Genomic DNA, 24176 nt, shown 5'->3' on the forward strand with positions numbered 1-24176 from the left:
GGCACGTCAGCTAACAACTTCCGTTTTCTCTCAGTGCCAGGATTCCTTTAAACTCCAAAAACATAGTCATTAGTTTTGTCGGTTCAGAGTTTCTGGCCACACCCAGCTCTAACTCTCCCTTTCTACTACATTTTTCTCCCTCATTTGATGTTTTCCCTGCCTTCTGTTGCCATAGAAATAAGCCCAGGCAGGAAGTGACAGAGTCATGACCATGCAAAGGAGGGAATTTGTTTTGTTGGGTAAACAAATCCAAGGAATGAAGGTGGTTCGGAGAGAAACAAGGGCAGTAGAGGTCGACTTAGCAAAGCTTTTTTCTTGGCGAAAGACGTTAGGAGCTTTAAAACTGACGGATATGAAATAGAAACACATAAACACATGCTCAGTCCTTCACCCACATGCTCACCCTGTCTGGTTGCAATCACACAACTTCTCTCACTTACTCATCGTTCCAGCAAACAGCACTTGTGGTTAAAGCTATCTTTTGCAACCAGAATGTCTGAGGACAAGCATCAGACTGATTATTGTGAAATACTGTATCTCCCCATCTACTGGCTTTTACGCAGGATCAAAACGTGTCCTACAATCCTCAACAGGTTAGAGGATTCATCAGTCGGTTACTGGAAAAATGTTACAATTAATCGCCGAGTCATTGCTCAAGCCAAATCACCAAACAGCCCCTGTAGTTCTTTGTCTCAGTCATAATAGTCATACATCGATAAGTCATAACAAACTGAATATATTTAGGTTTTGGAGCATTGTTCAGACATAAAAAGCTATTTAATGATCATTTTAATATCCATTTCTTCCTTATTCTTTGATGATTAATAATATAATCGTGAAATATCTTAGGATGGCTTTACAACGCATTATTGTTTATTGTACTACAATGTAGGGTGGTAATTTATGGTAGTGAGAAAGAACAGCAACTTTTTTATCTACATTAATACTGGGATTGGAAAACTGGCTTTTTAATAGGCTTTGTCAAGCTAATCCCTTTCAATCAATTTAAACCCCCTTTGATTGACATTGAGCATTGTGAATGTTTTCTTTGAGTTGATCTTGTACCTTATCTCGATGTCCTTGCCCTGTTTTTTGTAAACATTTCGCAATGCATATTATAACTTCCATTGTCTTAACTGTAAAACTGTTTGACTATATTGTATTATAATGAGGGTGTCTTGACAAAGGAAGCTTGTTCTATGGCCTTTCCAAAAATAAAGGGTAATAATAATGTCATTTTTATTGGTTGTTAGTTACATGATGGAGTATGACTTATTTGACCCCCGAAGCTACGAAGTGGACTTTTATTTTCAGAGTTGTCACTTAATTAACATTTCATTAGAATACACCTGACCATCTCTTTTGACAACCTTGTTGAATCAACAAACAATCAACGATTGTATTATCGTTAATCAAATAGCCTCTGGAAAGGATTTTAATGGGAAAAGATCAACACTTCATGGATTGTATTGTTGTATCTCAGCTTTGTAAACAGAAACTTCTCATGCTCACTCAAATTATCATGTTACTCTCAATTTTGTATTAGTGATTAGTCTTTACATTTGTTTGATTGTGAATAAGGATTAAGCGTTTTTAGAAAGTTGTGTTTATATTATTTACTTTTTAAGCTACGCTTTCGTTATTGAAGAAGAAAGGCATCTTTAGCCAGTTGTTCTAACCTATACACATGTTCTGACGTTTCTTTAAACCTGACTGAACTATGTAGTTGCTGGGGTCAACGATTAAGGGCCCGGGGCGAAATGGGCCTCATATCTTTTAATCTAACAGCCTGTTTTTCGACTTCAAGGCACAGTGAAATATAAAGCAAGCTTGTAATTGATGCCAAAATGACCGAAACCAAACCGTCTATGAATGGGGGTAACAAACATAAAGCACATATACATAAACACACTCATTAACTCGTGTATTGTCATGAATTCACGAATAGCTGGAGTTTACCTGCCACATCATTGTTTATCACCAAACTTTCACCTCGATTGTATTGTCCTGTCTTTGACATATCTGCCTACGTCACTCTATGGTACGTTCAAAAAAGTGTCCGCGCATTCTTTAAACCCGCCCCCGGGTGTCTTTCCTGGATTGTGATGGGCTCAGACGAACGTCAGTCACTCCTGCCCACAGAGCAGAGCCCTCCTCCTCCACATAGCTCCGGCATTGTAACGAGGAGCAGTAGCCCAAAGTCAGGTACCGTATGTCTCTACTATCAGGATAGGATGCTTTAGCTTTCGCCACAGAACCGTAAGTATATTCTTTAAATAATACTCATAACTCGCGTGGAACCATGTCTGTGTTTCTCCCCTTAATGTATAGCTTCCGTTTATAGTGAGCGGGAGAGTTGACTCCTGTCGTGGCTTTAGTTGTCAAATATCGCTCTCGATAGAATTATTAATGGACTTCCTCGTGACATTTGGAGCTAAATTGGTGCGTTAAAGCGTCCGTGTATCTCCTGTTTGATGTGCCGGTTGGGTTTCATTGAGGCTGTGTGTGAGCGCAGGGGTTCACGACCACATGGGATATATAGTACATTTTGTCTGGGCTGACAACTTTGAATTGCTGTGTTGGCTGTTGGCAACAGGAACTGAGCAGCACGGGACACCTGTGGTTTCTCCCCGTGGAGTGTATCCCCATTAATGACTTTTTAATTTAACCAATCTGCATCGGTTACAGTGCTGACATCATCCCCAGCACAAGCACACTATTGTTACTGCTTTTATTTAGTGTGTTAATGGTAAATATTGACATTGTAGCCAATTAGGGCTGTTCTTTTGCTATGCTGGTAGGATTTGAAGAGATATTCATTGACATGTTCATTCATTTACATTATAGCAATGCTAAGTGTTTTTATATAGGACAGTATACAATATCCTGTGCTTGAACTACACATACAGTACAGAGTACAGTATGTGTACCTGCAGGCCACACTCACTGATAGAGCTGAAATGATTACTCGATTTTCCATTTGTCGATTGACAAAAGCTTAACAGGGCACACATGTTATAGTTAATTCATAGTAATTTAAGAAAATACAAGATATTTGAAGATTTCATTTTAGAACTTAGAAATGTGTAATGGACAATGATTTTTTTAAATGATAATAAATAATTGTCTGTTGTATCCCTCTCCAATAATGAATAAAATAATCGGCATTAGCCATTCAGGGGTTTCACTTTAGGCTTTTGTGACGCTTAAGGGCTTTGTTGTTATCATACTGTATATCAATACTTGGCTTTACACCTCTTAGTCCAAACAGGATCATTGTATGCATGAGTGGAGATGGCATCACTATCTACGTGCCATTCATTGACTGCCTGTTGGCACACATTGCCAGCACAGGACCCAAGCTAGTGTTAAAGAAATCTATAAAGCCCTGAAGTGTCTAAACTGAGAGGAGGCTGGTTCAACAAATGGTATAAATAAAGATATATATAGATGTGTAGACAGATATTGATATATGCTGTAGATTTCTACATTACAGACAAAAATGAGGGAGAATATCAAAATTGCTTTAAATAAAATGTCTATACTCATCAAAAGCCTTTTATATGAACGAGTTATTCCTCTAATCTAGCAGATGAAACAATTAGTTGATTAATCAAAAAGTTCATACCATATTCAACTGAATACAATTGTGTTTTGGATTGTTGGAAAAATCAGACACTGAGGTTGTCAGAAAGGGCTTTGGGAATTTCTGATATGACTGACACTTTAAAGACCGAGTGATCCTTAACCAATAATCAGAAAATGAACTCCAGCTTTGTTTTGAAATGAAGATGCACACAAGTTGCAGCCCTAGGAAGAGTAGAAGTATTAAAAGGCTGCATTGCAAACCCACAATCTGGGTTAAAGACCCTTGTGTTGTATCTGCCATGAATCCTGTGTGTCTTTAGGGGGCGCTGTTCCAGGCTTTCCCCTCTGAACTTGGTGATCTGGATCCAACAGAGGATTGCAACACATGGATCAATGAAGTCTTTCAGTCAGCTGATTGCAGTCCAGCCCAAAATGTTTATTCCTGCTGCAACATTTCTGGGCGTGAACATCCAGCATGGCTGTCGTGACTCACCGAGTTATCTCTATGTCACTCTCCTTTGCACAACACCCACTTAAAAGCTGGTCCATACACAGCATTCCTGCTTGGACTATCACACCAAGTGGCCACTCAGAGAATAGCCCGCCTGTGAACTCATGGTTTTATAAGGTTATAGGATGCTGTGTCCTACTTCCAGCTGACACTCGTGTGAAATCGTGTTCCTGCTGGTAACGGCAAAGGTTCTATAAATAGCCCCATGTGTTATGCCCTCAGATTTTCCCGAAAGAACAAACAAACTGAATATACTCTTGCATTTGCCTTGTGTTTTTTAGTATCCATAGCAACCCTGTGATTGAGCAGTAACACAAAGTGTCTGTTGTCTCAGCAGGAAATAGACCAAGAAGAGACGTCTTTTGGGATGCAGCTTTGCAAAAATACATCGGTCAAGAATAAATGAGAATGCTTGCTCTGAAGCTTGTTCTTCTCTCTCTTTGAGTGCACATGGAAATATCTGGCTGCTGAATGGCATATTGAGGCTGATTTGAACCTCTTTGATCACTCGCTGCTGCCTAAATGAGTTATTCTCTGCCTGAATACAGAACACGCACGCATCATGTTACGTCAGAGGAAACATTATGTTAAGGCATGTCACAGGTCAGATAAGCAGAGTGCTACTGCCAACATCCAATGCAAAACCATATGCTGCACAGCATCCATTTCTTAACAGCCGGGTAATATTGCCAGATGTGAGACTATTTTAAGCCGGCTCTCAGTTTGATAATCAGCGGATCACGCACAGCTTTAACTCAGTGATTCTGTGAAGAAGCTTTACCGGAAGACGCTCTATTGGAGGTAAAGTCACATATGGTCCATCTGTGAGGACCTTTTTGCCGCCCGCAATGGAGAGGATATACAACTATGTGCACTGTCAGGTTAATGGCAGTCCTGCTGTTGCGAGAATGTGAACGGGGAAAAGCAGATGGATTGGCTGCTAAGTCAATGTCTGTGTGTTTGTGATGCCAGGACTGGAGACTCCAGCCTGACGATTCCTCAGGCTTCACTTGTCTTCAGAACCTGTCATGGATACAACAGATGAGGCTCTGCTGTATGAAAGCCTCAGGGTTTTCTGTAAACACACATTACGTGTCACCTGTAGGCTGTAGCTATGATGCAGGCCTACTTAATGACTTGTTGGACATTGTTTGAGTTTATTTGAACAATGCCTTTTTAATAGCAGCATTCCTGAAGTGCATGCACTCTTGTGAACAAAGTTTGACATGTGAAAGCTTTGAGGAAGCAACAGTGGTTAGTGTGGTTGGCAGTTTGTTGGTTACTGGGATTCAGAAGAATAACACGTTTTCTAATGTACAGTATTTCATTTTGTCTTCAGCACTATTTTATCTCTTGTATGTATAAGTATATGTTATGTTAAATTGTTGGAGGAGCCTCAAGACTTCCATTGCCACAACTAGCTTTTATGCATATGACCATTGAATCCTTATTGGTACGTTCCTTTAGTGCAGTGAATAAGACAATACGCTACAGAAGAGCGTTCGTACAAAAGGTTAATCGGCTTTCTACAGGTTTGTTGTTGGACCAACACGTGACCTTGTGGCGTCTCACTGTTGTCAGACTTTCATACATCCTGACAAAACCTTACTCATTTGAATCGGCTAATCACTTCCTTTCTTCCATCAGCTGATCCCATGAATGCTGACACTTGTTAAAGAAAGAAAACACAAAAACCATCACCTTTTACCTTGTATTCCCTTATTGGAGCTTGTGACTCCGTGGCATTGCCGTGAGAATGACCCCTTTTTCATCTTAACAGATCATTTACAAGGTGTTGTGCTATTAATGATTGACTACCATTACGTAAGACTAAAGGCAAGCACTTCTAGTCTTACAGTGCAGGTGGCTCGGCGGTGTACAATGCTACAGTAATCACTCACTGGAGGTAAGTAGGGCACTCGGTGGGATGTTCAGGGACTGACATGGCCCAGCTTCACTCACACATTTTGCAGTTCATCTGTAGCAGATAGACTAATACACAGCTTTCATGGAAGCTTTTGAAGTGAGGAAGTGTCGAGAGGTAGTGACACTTCAAATCGAAATATGTGCACAGATGCAGTGGAGGTTTTTGCTCAAAGGGAAGTGTTTTTCTGCAAACTTTGCTGCGGAGTTGTGTAAATGTGAAACGGCTGAGGAATAGAGGACGGCGTGTTATGCAAAGGTAATAATCTAGTTGTATTCTTCAAATGCAGTCAAAGCTGGAAATGTACCACCCATGCCCTGAGCTCCTACACACATCCCCATACATAATGTTTTATGTATAGATGCACCGTTTGTTGTTGAAAGCCAAAATAAATTGTGTTCAGTGCAAATTCCTGAACTTGATTTGAGAAGATGCTTCAGTGGCAGCTGGAGACGCCAGACATGTCACAGCCTGAAAAGTGTGAACCCAACAACTTGATGAGCTAATCCGAGCCCTCCAAGTCTATCAATTCAAGCCTTCTCAAAATATGTTGTCTGTACTTTTAGTCTGTGCTCCGGAGCTGTGAAGAAAGTGGGCCGCCCATGTGTTTCAGGCTGCTTTTAGCCCAGTGTTGACCGTAGCTAGCTGTGTGTTATGGTGTGTCGGGGGTATCGAAGCACGGAGCACATTCTTTCCTGTTGATGACTCACGTCCTGGGCAATGGCATGGTACTGACTGTGAGCGGGGCCTTGGGGAACTACTGAACACACACACACGCACACATGCACACAAACCACTAGACCGTTTGCAGAGGATGTAGCATGCTGCACACTTAAAAAAATCCAAGATTTTGCGTCTACACACAAAGCAAACAGACCGCGACGTGCCCTGTTCACATGTTGATAAACACGCCCGAGGCTAGGCTATGACAGTATACTCATAAAAAGGGAGTGGCAATAAAACACACACCCAGGTTGGTTGTCCTTTGTGGCGAGGAGAGGAATGAATGTTACACTCGAGTGAGAAGACGGCGTTCCCTGCTTATCCCATGCAACCATTAACATGCACAGCGCAGACTATCTGTTATCTGGAGAGGCACAATGCAAAACTCTTTATATGTGCAAAGCAAATTGGGAATGTGTTTTCATCGCAGGTGGTTTTGAATTATGATGTTTTCATAAAGATAAATTAGAACTAGCTTAACATACGAAACCTCAAGGCAGAGCTTCAAACACAGCATTTGATCAACACACATGAAAGAAACATTCACAATCAACTCCACAATGCTGATGCAGAAGGAGGAGGAAGTTCCATGTGAGACTGGCCAAGGGTGAACGCTTTGTGTTAGACATCTCTGTGTTAACGTGGTAGCTTTGTCTGGCACATCGAAACAAGTAGCCTGTCTGGAGTTATAACCCTTTTGTTTATTTCAATGATGACCTCACTTGTAGGATGCTCTGCGCACTCGCCTTAGAGAGACTGATCATATCGCTGGATTAGGAATCGGTGACAAATGGCCGACATTGTATTGGAAACAATTATTTTAATAGATAATAATTCAGTACATGTATGTCTTTGTACCGATCTGTTTCATATTGTTTAAAATGAACATTAAATCAAGATGTTGATGATGTTAAAATAATCTTTTATTTGTGTTAGAAATGTTCTGAAGAGTTACTTGTGACCAGTTGGAGCAAAACAAATCCAGCCTGAATTCTTTGTAATACGAAAACAATATCAAATGTTGCATGGTTTACTCATTTGAGTATCGCTGAATCTCTTCCGATGGACAGAAATCTACCATCGCGGTATACTGTGTACCGCCATATCGCCCAACTCTAACTGATGTTACCTTAAAAGTATGATGCTAATGGTGTGGAGTGGTGCATCCCTACTCCATGGGGAATGTATTGCTATTTTCCTGATGATCACATGCTTTTTTTACACGAAGGCCTTTGATCAGCGCACTTGTATGGCACTGCCACAGGGATGAATGCTGACTGTAAACATATATGTGAGTTGTGTGTGTACTCAAAAGTATCAGAGTCCACAAAAAGGCAGACATCATTGAGAACACAAGGTGCAAGTTGAACCCTGATCTACGAGTGCGTCACAGCTCATGATAAAGAATTATCAGCCTCATGTGTTTATTTTGGATATTTGTCTCTTGCTTCCTTAAACCAAGTTACTTTGGACTTAGGGGATTTCTCTATCCTCAATACGGCTGTTCACAGTTAGTCAGACGCTCAATGAGTAAGTGATTCCGCTCTGATTGGACCTGTGTCGTCCTGCACGCTGCTACCTTAGCGCTGCTCTGACATCAGTTTGTTTCCCACCTTTCTCCGCAGTGCTGACTGCTTCGTTGGCCTTCAAAGGTCAGAGTGATGCTCCTGGCGGCTCTGCTGTGATCTCTGCTGCTGCGGTTTCCACAGTAACAAAACAACGGTGGGCAGAAAGCGGTTCAGTCCCAGAAAGATGACGTCGTCGTCGCCCACTCACAGTGACAGCAGCGGCTCCTCTAAGCACGACAGTAACCAGGTATGCGTGTGTGCTACTTTACTGTAGAGAATATGAGTTTTCGCTGCGATTACAAAAAGCTCTTCGGCTAATACCGAAGCAGGTCAAATATTAACACTTCTTATGCGTGTTTTAAAGTGTGCCTGTTTGTTCTCTATAGGTCTGCTTCTAAACCATTTGTAATCACCATTTTCTACCTGAATTATCGTTTTGTCAGAAAATGAAAAACGGACATCCTACTTCGTCAAAGGGGATATATTGTTTTTACACTTTAATATGATATAAAGCAGACAATCTCTATATTTAAGAGGCTAAAACAAATGTTCTGCCATTTTGAATGACATATTACAGTTATCAAAATATGAAATGATTACTTTTTATCGGCTAATTCTTGCAGATCTAGTTAATAATCAATATAAAACAGTCGAAATGTAGCCATTGTTGTTTTCAGTGAACAAACATTAAAATATTCCGATGAATGCCAATAAACACATGAATAACACTGTATTTACACTAACCAGTAACGCAGTCACAACATGATTAAGCCTAAATGGTGTCTGTGAGGATGATGTGTATTGTTTACATGTGGAGACTGTGTTACACCTCTCTTCTGTCAGAGGAAATGCCCGTGTAACTCATACGGTATTGCTCCCGTGTCTCCCTCCAGGACAGCTGGGAGATCGTGGAGGGGCTCCGTGGAGGGGTTCCTGCCAGCATGCAGGAGCCCGACAGACAGGAGGGCTTCCTGCTCAAGAGGAGGAAGTGGCCCATGAAGGGGTGGCATAAGGTGAGCCCCTCGGCAACCCTGTCGAAGCCCGAGTCAGTGATTGCATTGTAACACGTCTTATTATACAACGCCCCCCCCCCCCCCCCCCCCCCCCGCCGCCTTTTGTTCAATCAAAGAGCTATTTTCGATGCAAAGGGTGTCAGATAGTGAGCCACAGCTGGGAGATTGTCAGAGATGTGGGGTTAGGGTTAGGCAAATGGTTTTCTGGACACAGCAGACTTCTTTTGATTTAGATTCTTTAGTGTATTCATTGTTTGTTTTTTAAAATAAGGAAATTCAGCAATTACGCTTTTTAAAGATGATGTCTAAGTTCTGACCTGCTTTCTTTAAATACCTCCAGCTATTTCCAGAGTTCCTCCTCTTCACCATTATGATGTATTCTTCCTTCTTTCCATTCTTTTTATTCCCCGCCGATTATACCGTAACCCTGACTCATCTTCCTCCCCCTCTTCTGTGTGTTCGTGCATACCTGGGAAGTTCTGCCTTGGATTGAAAAGACACTTAAATAGAGAATATGTTCAAGTACTCTCAAAGTGCTTTATCAGTGTGCAAGTGTTCACTGTAAAAACTGGAGAACAAAGTGTGCTTGTAAGCTGTTTTATGTGGTCACTGCTGATCACTTCTTTAACTGCTGCTGTTCACGGTTACAGGTCCACAACAGTGTCTGCATAGCTTTTTTTATTAGTGTTTTTAACTATTGTGTAAACATTAAAACATCATAGGAATCATAAAATAAGAAATGACTGCACAAGCCACGTGTTAAGAAGTGCTAAAAACACAATAAAACATGGGATAAAATAAAAGCACACAGGGTACCCAAAACCTAAGAGTTCAATAAACCTATAATTCAAGGTCGAGAACTGAAAACTCTGAATAAACATGATTGATTTGTTTCCCAATTAGAGATACTTCGTGTTGGAGAAAGGCATCTTGAAGTATGCGAAGCGCGGACCTGATGTAAGTGTCATCATCAAGACTATATTCTTGCATTTCCACAAAACAAAGACGCAAGATAACACATTGTTATGTTTGCAGATGAAGAAGGGAAAGCTTCACGGCTGCATTGACGTCGGCCTCTCGGTCATGTCGATCAAAAAGAAAGCCATGTGCATCGACCTGGACACGGAGAACAACATCTATCACTTAAAGGTAAATCCAGAACGATTATGGTGAATTCATTATGAGTCACAGATATACTCGAACGTCTCGGCGCCTACGTGCTGCGTCTCTTTTCAAAGACACTCAACATATTGCTCCTAATTTGACTTTATGGCACCCAGGTGAAGTCTCCCGAGCTTTTTGAGGAGTGGGTGTCAAAGATGCGTCATCACCGCGTATTTCGGCAGAACGAGATTGCCATGTACCCCCATGAGAGGCACCTCTTCAACCCCCACGCCTCCTCCTCCCCCTCTCTCAGTGATTCCCTCAGAAAAGTAAGTGCAAATTCTAGAAAACATTGCTGCTCCCTTGGATTTCACACGGTACGGATGTTGTTATGTGACGCTGGCAATGCCTCGTGCTCTCTCGTCTGTCTCTTTGAAACAGAGGGCTACTCTGACTAAGCAGGCGTCGGTCCACCAGGCTAAGGTCAGTTCTTGGCTCCACTCCTCAGAAGACATGAACAAATGCTGCAAAGGTTGGTTTATGTTTCTCTCTGCCCACTTACTTCACACATTCTCAGGTGGCTCCTTTTATTGTGTCTAACTAAGTCAAGGATGTCCCTTTTATGAAATATTGCGTAACATCCACATTGTCAAAATCACCTAAATATCCAGCCATGACACTGAAATTCTTTTAGAATACACTAGGCTACGCTTTGTGTACTCAAACACTACAAACTCTGACAACACCGGCACTCCTCTCTCCATCTCCCATTCACATCCCCACCATTGTCTCCCGGCAAAAGGGCACATGACACAATAACAAACCGACTGGATCACGCAAACACCATCAGCCTGTCGTTGGCAAAAACACTTTTAAGAGACGTTTTGGGATGTAATCACTTGGGTCATTCCACATTGACGCTTAGCTCTCTAGTATTGAACCCATTTCAAGAATAATTGTCACTTAAACACAAAAACCTGTTCAGAAATGACCCTTTACAACAAGTCTCAGTTCAATACATCGTTTGAAATGGTTTTATGTATCTCTGCATGCCCACAGTCTGTCATCTAAGAGTAACCTCTCCTTCCCTCAGACTTGGAGGAATGTGAATCGTACCTGCTGGAGCTCAATCTGCTGCTGAAGAGCATGGAGGTCCTCCACCGCACTTACTCCGCCCCCGCCATCAGTGCACTACAAGTAAGCCCAGGCACACATAATAAGTTAGTCATCATACCATGTTGAGGTGTTCTTTGTTTTAAAGGTGGAGTCCGCTATCCTGGAGACAGATTGATATTTGAACTCAAATCCAAAACCAATACACCCCTCCCGTCAACACTGCGGCAGAACGTTAGCATGTGCCGGATGTACTGTCCCTCGCCGCTGCCGTTCTCTTGATACATCATTTTGTCCCCCCCCGCTATCCTAACTGGAATAGCGTTTAGCAGCTCGGTCTGACACACTTTGTTTGTATACTATTTACCGAGCCATGGCTGTGCATGTAAGAATATACGGAACAGAAAGCTACTAGAGATATTTGACCACAAATGTATTTGATTAAAAACGCTGACTCGGGACTCTTAATTAACACTTATAGTTTCATGTCTTGTTACATAAGAATAGATCATATTTGTTAAGTGTTATTATGGGAGAATTACTATTCTTGTGCTACTGCTGCCTTATTAGGCCCATATTGAGCAGAGCATATTAAGACCAAAACTCATGTTCAACAACTTCCTTACTTGTAATAAATAAGCACAAATTAGAGGGTTATTGAGGAAAAACTCTCAACTAATGGCTTATTACTGGTAGCATATGGTCATGTAGAATAAGGCATTAATAAGTGTTTTATAATGACTAATAAAGAGCCAATATACTGCTAATATGCATGTTAATTAACAACTAGTTGATGGTTAATTTGTGTACCTTAATATACAGTGTTACCTATTTAATGAATATGCTTTAGCAAACTTTGTGGGTGTAACATAAACATTGCTCATGTTCCCAGTGAGTAAGAAGTCAAATAAGTATCTTACTCATCTAGTAATATAAGCCCTAATGTCTGTTTCCTTTGGTCCCACAGGCGTCTAATTATGACATGCCCAAAAAAGAGAAGAGGCCAAGGAGATGGCGATCCAAAAACAATGGCAAAGAACCCAAAGTCACACTACAGGTACATCTCCAGATTTTAAGAAACCTTTTTTGAAATCATTCAACAGTGTGGATAAATTATGGTTTACAGCAATTCACCTTTTCTCTGATTTTGTCCACCAGGTCCCAAGCTGCATCTCCTCCCAATCCCCTCGTCTCCACGCCTCTAATCCCAATCTCTCCACCACGGAGGCAAACGCACCGGAGATCTCTCCCGAATCCCCAGACTCGCCTACAGATGGGTCCCGCCTTCAGGAGGACTTCTGCAGGCTGGCCAGCAACAGTGGGTGCCTGCTGTGACGTCTGCTAGTCTGCTCAGAAGAGGCTTTTACATTAGATAGAACAACATGCTTTTTTTTGTCTATATGGTAGGATAGTTTCCATGACAACTGTCCAACAGTTCCTCTGCCTGGCTCTTTCTTCTCTGCAGTCCACACCACACTGAAATCGGCCTTTGGTTCCCTGGTAGCGGAGAGAGACAGACTGAGGCACACCATCGACCTGCAGGCCCCACAGCCGGCGCAGGTCATCGGCCTGAAGACCAGCTTTGCCTCGGTGAGTGTGGTTACAAATCATGCTTTTTCACAGTTACACCCCAAATGGCCAACACCAATCACAGCTTCTCTCAACATACTTCTTATTTTCACCAGGATTGTCCAGGAGGCTCCCACTCCTTAGTCCACCAGGTGTCCAATGAGAGCAAAGGGTCTATCCCAGAGTCCATATCGGAGTTCTTCGATGCTCAGGAGTACCTCCTCTCCTCTTCCTCCTCTGAGAATGAGGTGAGACACTAGCTACTACGTTACCCTTTATGCTTCAAGTCAGATTAATTGTTTTATTAAAAGACTTGTTGTTTTGTCCAGAAAAATTCAAAAACTGGGAAAAATGTCCATCCATGTCTGTACATGACTTGTTTTGTTTGTTTATATTAATGTTTTAGAATATAGGAACAGAAAATAGCATTTTTTTCTTTTATAAATTACACTTTATCAAGATTGTCCACTTTAATAGATAAGATTAACTATTTGTTTTGGCATTATTGATCAAATTAATCAAGTGTAAGGCTAATTAAGGGTGAGCAGTGTGTAATCTGTGTTGTATTACCCTCAGACCTGCTCAAATTAGCAACAAGTTTCAACAACCTTTTTGTATTTGAACCACTTTACCAGTTGGTCACAACAAACAGACTTTACACTGGGTGCATGTTTTCTTTCTTATTTAAATGACCACATTTTGACCTTCTGCATTGATTTTCTACCTCCAGGTGTCCGATGATGACTCGTACATCAGTGATATCAGTGACAGCGTCTCCATGGATACCTACAGCAACGAGGGAGGCAGTGAGAGACACAACTCTGGTACATTATACAGTAACAAGGCGTGCATCTGTCTGTGTGTTAACTCTCTTAACAGAGGGAAAGACGGTGAGAGTTCAAAAAGACCTTAATCTTTCCAAGATGGGCAGAGCTTATGTGACTCAGCCTCTGTGGGTTTATTTCTTAAAGAGTGTTGGCATCAATGAATTATGAATGTCTGGAATCGTAGAATTTGCTCACTTCCACTTCAGGGAATGTGTTGAACATAGTTTACGATGCTGCCTTATGCTGTTTGTGACAAAGCATCCGTGTACAGGCATCATTAATTCAGTGCTGCAGATGGTGCTCGTTTTTAGGTTTTCACTGCTGAAACATTTGCCTTCAGGTAACAAAACTTAAATGTAATTGCATTGTTCAGGTAACAAAACTTAAATGTAATTGCATTGTTCAGTTGCAAATAGAAATATTGGTTTGATTGTGGTATAGAAAACAGAGAATGGGGTTCATGGAAATGAAATGACTGGTTGTTTTATCTCTACTGTATTCGTCTTTTATCAAGTTTGAGAAGTGATATGCGAGTGTTATGAGTCATGTTGGAAAGGGACTGAAAAATTTGTGTGAATAGTTGTTTTTTTGGAAAAATTCAATTTAGCCATTTTCTTCCTCAAAAATATGAAAAGAACACTCATTCAGGCAAACAGTTTGAGTATCTCCTAATACACCCACATTTCTCTGGTGGTCCTCGGAGCGGCATCTAGTGGGCTGCTATGGTACTGATGTACGTACTTTTTGTATCTAAATGTGCTCAAGAATTCACAGTTCAAACAGTGTCAGACTGTTTTTTTTTTTTTTTAAGGTTTAAATAAATCATCATGTCACACCAATCAAATGTGTTCTGAACATCAAAGATTTTACCGCAACTAGTTTTAGAAAATACCACAACCAAGCATCGACGTCTCTCCCATTCTCTCACATGCTCCGTCTCACTGGTTTTTAATAACTATATCTAAATGATCGAACCAGTATGATCTCCACCTTTCTCCCCTGTAGTTAGCAGCGTGGTGACCCAGGCTCGCCGTCGCTCCACGCTGCCGTCTACCAGCCCCACCAGCACCGTGAGCCTGTGGAACATCCTGAAGAACAACATCGGGAAGGACCTCTCCAAAGTGGCCATGCCAGTGCAGCTCAACGAGCCGCTCAACACCCTGCAGAGGCTGTGTGAGGAGCTGGAGTACAGCGAGCTGCTGGACACCGCCAACCAGACCCAGGACCCCTTCCAGCGCATGGTGAGGAGAGAAACACCTGCAAGAGCTAGATGGAGCCATTTAAGCATTCACCAATCCCCACATTAAAGCGTTTCATGTACATGCATATTACACAACGCATGTAAAAAATAGGTCCACTATAAGATTGGCACTACATTTTTTTATTACAGGTATTTGCGTAGTGTTCCGTTTTGTCACTTGATAAATTCATCCTGCAATATTAAAACATGTTCTACTTAACGGTGGAAATGCAATAATTGAAAGGAAGTGGGAACAAATATGAACATCAATGTAGCAAAATATAGATATAGAAATATGTTTCAAAGCTCCAGAGCTTTTTTAAAACTACTCTAATGTCCGACTTCTGCTTTGTGAGCGCTTCTTTTCGCTTTAATCAATATTTTATTCTTACAAGCTAGAAGCCTTTTAATTATTTGTATCTTCTTGTGTCCGATTAGAAGGTTTTTTATCTATAGTATTTTACTCTCATTTGTAGTGAAATGTACATCAAGTGCTGCACATAGTATATCAAATAATAATTATTAACTATACATGCACAAATACCTCTCACTAAAATCATGTATTAACACTGACTCCAACACAGTGTGTGAGTGTCCTTACAGTATATGTCTATAGTCCCATGTAAACAAAGTTGGTGGTTTCACACTCATGCATGTTCACACAGTCATGTTCACAACCTTATGTAGCAAATATGCCAATACTTTGAATACACGCGTAACAACTTTACTTCATCCCCACTGACTTTCCGTGCAGGTGTATGTTGCAACATTTGCAATATCTGCATATGCCTCCACCTACCATCGAGCAGGAAGTAAACCCTTCAACCCCCTCCTGGGAGAGACATACGAGTGTGACAGACCTGATAAAAACTACAGGTTTATAGCTGAGCAGGTAAGAGATCACGGGGTCTAAAACACACACATGACTCACTGTATGATGGGCGACTTTCAGTTGATTTCACATACAGTAGTTTGAATGCAATGAACATTAAATGGAGGTCTTCTGTCCTCTCCCTGTTACTGTTCAAAACAATTCCCAAGACTTCTTTGCTTGACATAGTTTGCTACTAGATTGGATTTAGTGAGACGTCCTGCACTGACTTGCCATTTGTCTCTTAGGTGGTCTTGTGTGTTTTTAAAGTAATCTCTTTGAATAAAGGTAGCTATGGTTTATCATTGGGGAAAAGAACATTATAGGTTTCACTTCTCACACTTTTTGTTTTTTAATGATTCATGTAACAACTTCTGTTGTAGAGCATTTGATAATATTCCTTTATCTCATCCTCTATGTTTCCCAGGTGAGTCATCACCCGCCTGTGTCAGCATGTCACTCTGATTCAAGGAACTTCACCTTTTGGCAAGGTGAGCTGGAACGAGCCTTTATGGAATGAACATCTCATTTCTGTCTGGGCTTATACGTAGATTACACTGCCACCACACCTTTTTGCTTTTCAGCGAGACCTGCTGTTGTGGTCAAGTTTAACCAATATGCCTCACTAGGGACATGTGTTGGGTGTACATTTCTAACTTTGTTTGCCCTTTTAATTTATATGGCATACTGTACCATGGGTTGAGTTTTTTTTTACTTCAGCTCCTATGATATGTCTGTAATAAAGTGTGTAGCTAACATACAGACTCTTATGGAAGAAATATCCCCATTGAAAGCCCTTAAGCCACATTCTTCCAACCTTACAGCATGAAACCATGCATTCTATTATTATTCAGGATTTTTAAGCCCTGGCTTTAATCTGTAATGTTTTCCACGAGCTTGAGCCACTTTCTCCCTGTTGCATATGATTATTTTTCTGGTTTGCTGCACTTAAAAAAGCATACAAATCAATGTTGTTGCTAATCATTGACATTTCCAAGACTGAAAGAAAATCCACCTAGCATTTAGTAAACAGACATTTCTGTATTTTTCTATTTTCTTTTAAAATAATGTAAACAAACTGTCTTTGAAAACGTTGAAGTTCTGAGACCGAATGAATATTTGATAGAGATGGTCAGGACTGAAGTTGGTTAAAAGACCTAGTGACATAAAGGGTTAAATAATATGAAAATGCAAATGTTTTTTGGGCAGTTTGACAACTTCTTTCCTCACGTTGCCTTGGTGATTGCTGTTACTCTCCACTCCTGATGTGCATGATATCCATACAGTATAAGAAATTACTGTGCAGATTATAATGTGACCTTATCCTAAAACTCAAAATCAAACTATTCAGTTGACTTTTGCCGTGTTCGATTATGACAATATGGCAATGTTCATTATCACTCGCACTTACCTTGTAATTCTTACAACCTGTTTCTTTTAGATGTTCGATGGAAAAATAAGTTCTGGGGCAAATCCATGGAAATTGTTCCCATGGGGACCACACATGTCACACTACCTGCGTAAGTCCTTGAACCTTTAACTCATTGCGTGTTTGAAAGGTGTTTACATGAACATCATAGTAATTAGTTTCAGTATACGCTGTACAGCAAATGAGACGACCTGTATTAAGTCCAGCATGTGTTTGATTTCTCCAGGTTTGGGGACCACTATGAATGGAACAAAGTCACGTCCTGCATCCATAACATCCTGAGCGGCCAGCGCTGGATCGAACATTACGGAGAGATGTCCATCAAAAATATCAACAGTGACGCCTGTCAGTGTAAAGTCACATTCGTCAAGGTTAGGAAACACAGATGTTTACATCACAGTTTTGATGTGCTTTTAGAGGAAAGGTAGTTGTTCCTGTTCAGTGTAGTTCCATCGTAGCGACATGCTGTACCTCATTGTACCCAACAAACTATTACTGTTGGTTCTCCCCTCTTAGTATGAGTCACATTCACACAAGTGTCAGTTATCATCACAGGTGCGTGGCTGTAAGCACCTTACATCCTCCTTTTGAACACACACATATATCTGCTCCTCTAAAAGATTACTGCAGTGCTGCCTAGTCAAATATAGCTCCCCCATTAGCACTATCAAGGCAAACAAATGGCGCCCTCTGCTGTATAGGAATCACAATTGAAGTATGCAAAATGAGGCAGACTGGATCCAACCCTCTGTAAACATGACATCAATCCTACGGTATTAATCACATGGGTGTCACATGTCTGCGCTCATTTGATGTCATATATTTCTTTATGTAAAAAAATGCTAACAATTTCCTTTTCTTTATCCAGGCAAGATCTTGGAGCTCCACAGTTAACGAGATAGAAGGCGTGATTACGGATTCAAATGGAAAAGTAGTTCACTCCGTCTTTGGAAAATGGCACGAATCAGTTTTTCAAGGAGACCCGCCTTCTGCCACGTGTATCTGGAGATCAAGTGAGTGATTGGTCCCGAAGAAAGTCAGATATAACGTTTTAACATCAAGGCACTACAGGAACACAAAACTGAGTTTAACTTAGGGCTGCACGATTTTGGGCAAAAATCTAATTGCGACTCTTCTGACAAACATTGCGATTGCGATTCGATTTGCGATATTTGTTTTTTAGCGACCCAACGGAAGTTTATTGTAAAATGTGGCCATAACTCCGGCTAGGAAGGTCGCATCAACATGCTCCCGTCTCGAGCACCCCCGCAGCCCGAGCTACGAGTGAAAGAACTAAACTTACATGAAACTTCCGTTGGGTTGCTTTAAAGTCAAGCTTCAGTTTAAGACTCACCCTGCGATAGAAACATGTGATGGAGCAGTGCTAACCTGACTCAGATGGTTCACCAAACCATCTAGCAAAGCTCCATTGGAAGCCATTTGGACCACCTTCTATCATGGGCCACTTCTGATTGGTTAACAATGGCTGGTACATGTGGAGCACAGCACTTCTGATTGGTGTGGATGACTGACACACAAGAATAAAAAATATATATATATATGTAAAAAAAGTTTTAAAAAATCACAGGCTTTGTGATTTGATAATCGCATAATTTCAAATCGTGATTTCAAATCAATGAATCGTTCAGCCCTAGTTTAACTGTACATTTGTGTTTGTGTGTAGACCCCATGCCAGTGGAGCAAGACCAGTACTACGGCTTCACCCAGTTTGCAGTGGAGTTAAACGAGCTGGACTCCAACCTGAGACCCCTGCTGCCCTCCACAGACACACGCTTCAGGCCGGACCAGAGGTTGGCATCTTCATCCATCTGCAGTGTTTATACTATGATTTCCTCAGTTATGGAAAGTAACTATACGCATTTACTCAAGAACTGCTCTTAAGTACTCAAGTACTCAAGCACACATTTCTCATGAAGCTAAAACCTTTGGAAAACCCAAGGTGTAAATGATAAAAGGCCGGCTGACTGTCACGCTGTCATGGAGTACCAGGAACAGAGCTCTTTAGAGTGTTTCCACTGAAGCGACTTTCCCGAGATGCTGAGAACCTTTTTCAGGAAATAAACCTGGAGCTGAATTTAGTTTCTGTCGGATCAATTACATTAAACATCAAAGTGTGACAGTAAACAGCAGGGTTACTAATATGTTGTTGTTTTTACATGTGAAAACATGTTAGAGTTCCTCTGGTTCCATAGTTCCAGAAACGTTTTGAGCAGAAAGGTGCTATTGTTAATATTCTCCGTAATACCTGTTTGCTTTTCTTCCTATGAAGAGTTAAACTGTCTGGTACAGAAAACGCCTTTTTTTTTAACCCTCAAGTGTTAAGTGAGGACATTTAGTAACTTTATTGACATAGGAACTGAAAGACCACTGCAAAAAATACTAACCTAACCAGAGTCGCAAACAAAATGTTTCTGTTTGCTATCCGACTGCACAAGAAACGTAACAAAATGTCTCGGTTCTTAAAAAGTGTGGCTTAATGGAAGCTAAGGTATTTTAAGGTTTCTGTCTGAGTTTGTATCTTGCTGCACAATTTGGGAAACATAACTAAATGCGATTATTTTGATTTTGGTGGGCATGACGTGCATAAAAGAAATGATGATGCTCTGTACCAAACAGATATGATTTCTTCAGTCTGTAGTAGAGTATACTTTATAGGCAGGGCTGCACATAACTGGTGCGCATGCGCACCTCCGCCAAAAAAAGAGCACCGGGTCATTTGAAAAAAGGCGCATTTGCGTACCAACATTGAGAGAGAGAGAGAGAGAGAGAGAGGGGAAGAGAGGGGAAGAGAGAGAGAGAGAGAGAGAGAGAGAGAGAGAGAGAGAGAGAGAGAGAGAGAGAGAGAGAGAGAGAGAGAGGGGAAGAGAGAGAGAGAGAGAGAAAGAGAGAGAGAGAGAGAGAGAGAGATATATATGCGAGTTGCATATGAACTCAGGGCCGGCCAGTCGCACTGGTGTTATAGATGTTCCCCTAGTGCGCCAGATCTGGGGAGGCGCTGCACTGGCAGTTCTGGGAGGGAAAAAAACATTTGACCGTTGGGGCTCATCCTAATTTTGGGCCTTGATGTAACAATATTCATAATTAAGTAAATGTAACACCCTTTTCACCCCGGTTACACGTTTAATTTGCCCTGTACGATGGGCGCTGTAAGTGATGAAAATGGGGGATGTTGGCTTATCTGTCGCCCGCAGCTCACAGCCAAAGTGCGAGTGAGCGTGGGAGAGAGGGAGGGTGCACCGGTACCGGCGCTGTTGTTATTAGCATCTGGTGCTAGCTGCTCTAACGGATATAAGAAGAAGATGTTTCTACAATGATGTGGAGGGAGAGTCCTCTCCAGTCAGACTGAGAGGCTGATGCTACAGCTCAGTGAGGTAAAGGACTCTGAGTGTTTAGATAGTTCACTTTAGTCTAAGTTCAAACGGTTTGGTCACAATTTATGTAAACACTTATTTCCAAGGCACTCCTTTATAATTATTGGGATAAACAGGTTTGAAATCATTCCAATGTATACTATAGGACAGTAACCACAAATATCCTTTAAAACTGGAGAGATAAAAAAAAAAGCATAAATAAATGTTAACTCGGTAAAATAAGATATGAATGAACAACACAAATAAAATAAGTTACATTCATTTGTTATTGGCTATGGTAGGTTATTGGTTATGTTCACATACTTATTTGATTACATCCACTTGTCTAAGATGACAACAGAGACTTTCGACCCAAACCCAGCTGTTGACTTGTGGATGCAAGCAGCTAATCGCAGACTCAACCAGAGAGGAAGTAGTAGGCCTACATCATCAGCTACCGTGTCTGACGGAGAGGAAGACAGTGAGGAGAACAGTCAGGAGGGTAGTGATGACAGCTTGTAGGATTACTGCTCGTGCTAATGTTGTCTTGTGTTCACCTCTGCGTGTGTGTTCTGTGTTCACCTCTGTGTGTTCTGTGCCGTGTGTCTGGCACATAAAGTCAAGACCCCCTCAAAAGTTATGGTGTATTTCATTTTAAGGATGTGCACGAAGCCACATCTCCAGGTGCTCCTTTGAGAACCAGGGCAAACAAGTTATGTGCACCCCTGGTTATAGGGCAGGATATTGCTGCAGCTCCACGATACTTCATTTAAAATGGTATTTTACCACATTTCGCCTTTTACAAATATTGTGCTTCCTGCGATATGAACATTGCTTAAGCCCGATCAAATGTTGATACATGTGTCAGCCCTACTGCAGTTATTGTAAATGTCTTTAGATAAAAACGTGAGCTAAACGAAATATAATGTGATGTTATCTTCTATCCTGAGTCACTGTCTTTGTGTCCTTGGTCCAGGCTGTTGGAGGAGGGGAACACAGAAGGAGCCGAGGAGCAGAAGCAGAGGATAGAGCAGCTCCAGAGAGAGAGGAGGAAAGTGCTGCAGGAAAACAACATGAGCCACCAGCCACGCTTTTTCAAGTATGTTGATCATTTCTTATCTGCGTGCATCAAGGTGTTGTTGTTGTTTCTTGCTTCGGGCATTACGTCAGCCGAATGCGAGCAATATCCTGTGTGAACAAGTTATTCAACCTACTTGTTCTTAGGAAAATCCTTTTGTTGTGTTTGGCAGGAAGTCTAACAATGACACGTGGGTGAGCAACAACTCGTACTGGGAGATTCGCAGAGACCCGGGCTTCAGTAAAACGGACTTCCCTGTGTTGTGGTGACCTAGGGAGGGAGGGCGGTATACAACTGAAAGAAAACTGAACTGAGAGCAGGCTCCAAGTGTCCTGACCTGGTTAACATGCATCACTCCATGTCATGGTAACGCAAACCTAAGGGACTTCCTGCTTCCTCTTCTGGACCGAGCAGATCGTCTGTTGGTGTTGTTTCTGTTAAAATAGTTTCTCCTCTCATTATCATAACTGTAATCTACAACATCTACATATCGTGTTACTTTGCATCTCAGCATTTACCAAAGTGCCTTTTTTATTGCAGTGCCTCACTCAATCAACTGCTGTTGCAGTTATGCATAAACACTTTTATTCCGAAAAAAGGATTTGGATGATGTCAGTATATGTGGACCTCACTGGAGAGGACCAGGGCTGGAGGAGTCAGCATCAGGACCTGAGGGTTGTTTTATGACTAAAGCCAGAAGCTAATCAGAGGTTTTAGTTATAAAAGAAAGACTTTAGCCTTTCTTCAGTACGCTGCCTTGTTCGAACGAGTCATGACTGTCATAGGACTGTGGATAATCATTGAGGACAAAAAGCAATAATACTACATGTTCAAAGAAGAAAATAAACTGTACAATGAATGGACAAGGTGTTGTTTTGTATGTATAAGGCACATTTTAGTTAGCTTTTTTCCCTCACTGACACAAATAAGTATTTCCAAAAAATATGAATCATCAAAAAGTGTCTCTCCATCAGATCATTATAGGTGAAAATATGATCGTAAAATTAGTTTCATTGCGAATGTGGTTGAAGTAAAAGCGACAAAGAAAAACTGACTGCCATTGAAATTAAATGAGTAATGTGCAATATGTTGAACATCAATTCAGGTCATTCACACCGAATAACAATAAAAAAAACATTCATGGGTTTTACATTTATTTTGTATATTATATCATAATTTAAAATCTCAGATGAACCTAATCAGCATATCTTTGGGACTGTGGGAGTGACCAGACGACCTGGAGGAAACCCACACAGGCATGGGGAGAACATGCAAACTCCACACAGAACGAGCCGCCTAGACACCAGCAATGTTCCTTCTGTGGGGCCACAGAGCTAACCCCCGCACCACCATGCCAGCCTACATTACACAGTGAACCGATGTCCTCCTTTCTTCCCGTCTCCTCTGGTTCAAAATATCCTCCTGGGTTCCTTTGGCTTGCGTTCCTACGACAGCATCTCCTGCAAGCGGTCATTCGTAGGCATGGCCGTGGACCTCTTCTGGTGGGCAAGTCCCTGAGGCGTGATCTGTCCATGGTGCCTGTGCAGAAGAAAAATAAACAGAACAAGTACACAGAAATACAAATAAAGACAGACAACAATTAATCAACTCTGCATATCTTTGGGACGATGGGAGGGAACCAGACCACCTGGAGTAAACCCACACTGGCATGGGGAGAACATGCAAACTCCACACAGAAAGACCCGCCTGATCACCTGAAACCCTACTTTCTGTGAGCTGACAGAGCTAACCCCTGCAACCCCATGCCAGTCTACTTTTTGTTGTTGCCCCGATGTCCCCCTGTCTTCCCGTCGCCTCTACTGCCTCCTCTTCTGCAGGATCTTCTGCAATGGGTGCCTGTCCTTCATTGGGATGATGTTATGCCACAGGACAGAGAACTCCTCCTGCCGGGAGAGTACCAGGAGCATGCTCTGTCCATGGAGCCTGTTCAGAAATAAACAATCCGCATTTAGCAATTTAGTGTCCAAACACACTGTTGGGAAAAGTTATGCAAATATGACAACGATTAAACAATTTAAAGGTCCCCTAGTATACTGTTTTTCATGACTTTATTATAGGTCTCAGATATATACAAAACATGTCTCTGAAGTGTTTGGCTCTAAATACCAAACAGATCATTGCAGCATTACCCATAATCCCCTCTGTTTCAGCCCTGTTTCCAAAGTGCTGATTCTCCGTCTGTTACTTTAGATGAAAATAAGGAGCCCCTCCCCACGCCCCTCTGAG

At 41.5% G+C, this 24176-nt stretch overlaps 1 protein-coding gene across 1 annotated transcript; it reads left to right on the top strand.

Moving 5' to 3' along the window:
• The first annotated feature begins 2150 nt into the window (after positions 1–2150).
• Positions 2151–22795, top strand: LOC117455183 (oxysterol-binding protein-related protein 3-like). Its single transcript, XM_034094580.2, has 22 exons — positions 2151–2259; positions 8372–8561; positions 9208–9327; positions 10231–10284; positions 10363–10476; positions 10608–10760; positions 10873–10963; positions 11525–11628; positions 12512–12601; positions 12703–12862; positions 13010–13134; positions 13230–13361; positions 13844–13937; positions 14946–15181; positions 15935–16072; positions 16479–16542; positions 17493–17571; positions 17707–17851; positions 18349–18493; positions 19165–19291; positions 21828–21950; positions 22102–22795. Exons 2-22 carry the CDS (start codon positions 8499–8501, stop codon positions 22196–22198), a joined length of 2454 nt encoding a protein of 817 aa, XP_033950471.1. The 5' UTR covers positions 2151–2259; positions 8372–8498; the 3' UTR covers positions 22199–22795.
• Positions 22796–24176: the final 1381 nt, after the last annotated feature.

This window comes from Pseudochaenichthys georgianus, chromosome 11 (genome assembly GCF_902827115.2).
Source record: "Pseudochaenichthys georgianus chromosome 11, fPseGeo1.2, whole genome shotgun sequence".
Lineage (NCBI taxonomy): Eukaryota > Metazoa > Chordata > Actinopteri > Perciformes > Channichthyidae > Pseudochaenichthys > Pseudochaenichthys georgianus.

Bases quoted from the DNA above. Each gene is read 5' to 3' on its own strand.
- LOC117455183 (XM_034094580.2), top strand. From the start codon at position 8,499: ATGACGTCGTCGTCGCCCACTCACAGTGACAGCAGCGGCTCCTCTAAG. The intron at 16,543-17,492 runs GTGAGCTGGAAC...TGTTTCTTTTAG, and splicing joins GAACTTCACCTTTTGGCAAG to ATGTTCGATGGAAAAATAAG. The intron at 19,292-21,827 runs GTTGGCATCTTC...TCCTTGGTCCAG, and splicing joins CGCTTCAGGCCGGACCAGAG to GCTGTTGGAGGAGGGGAACA.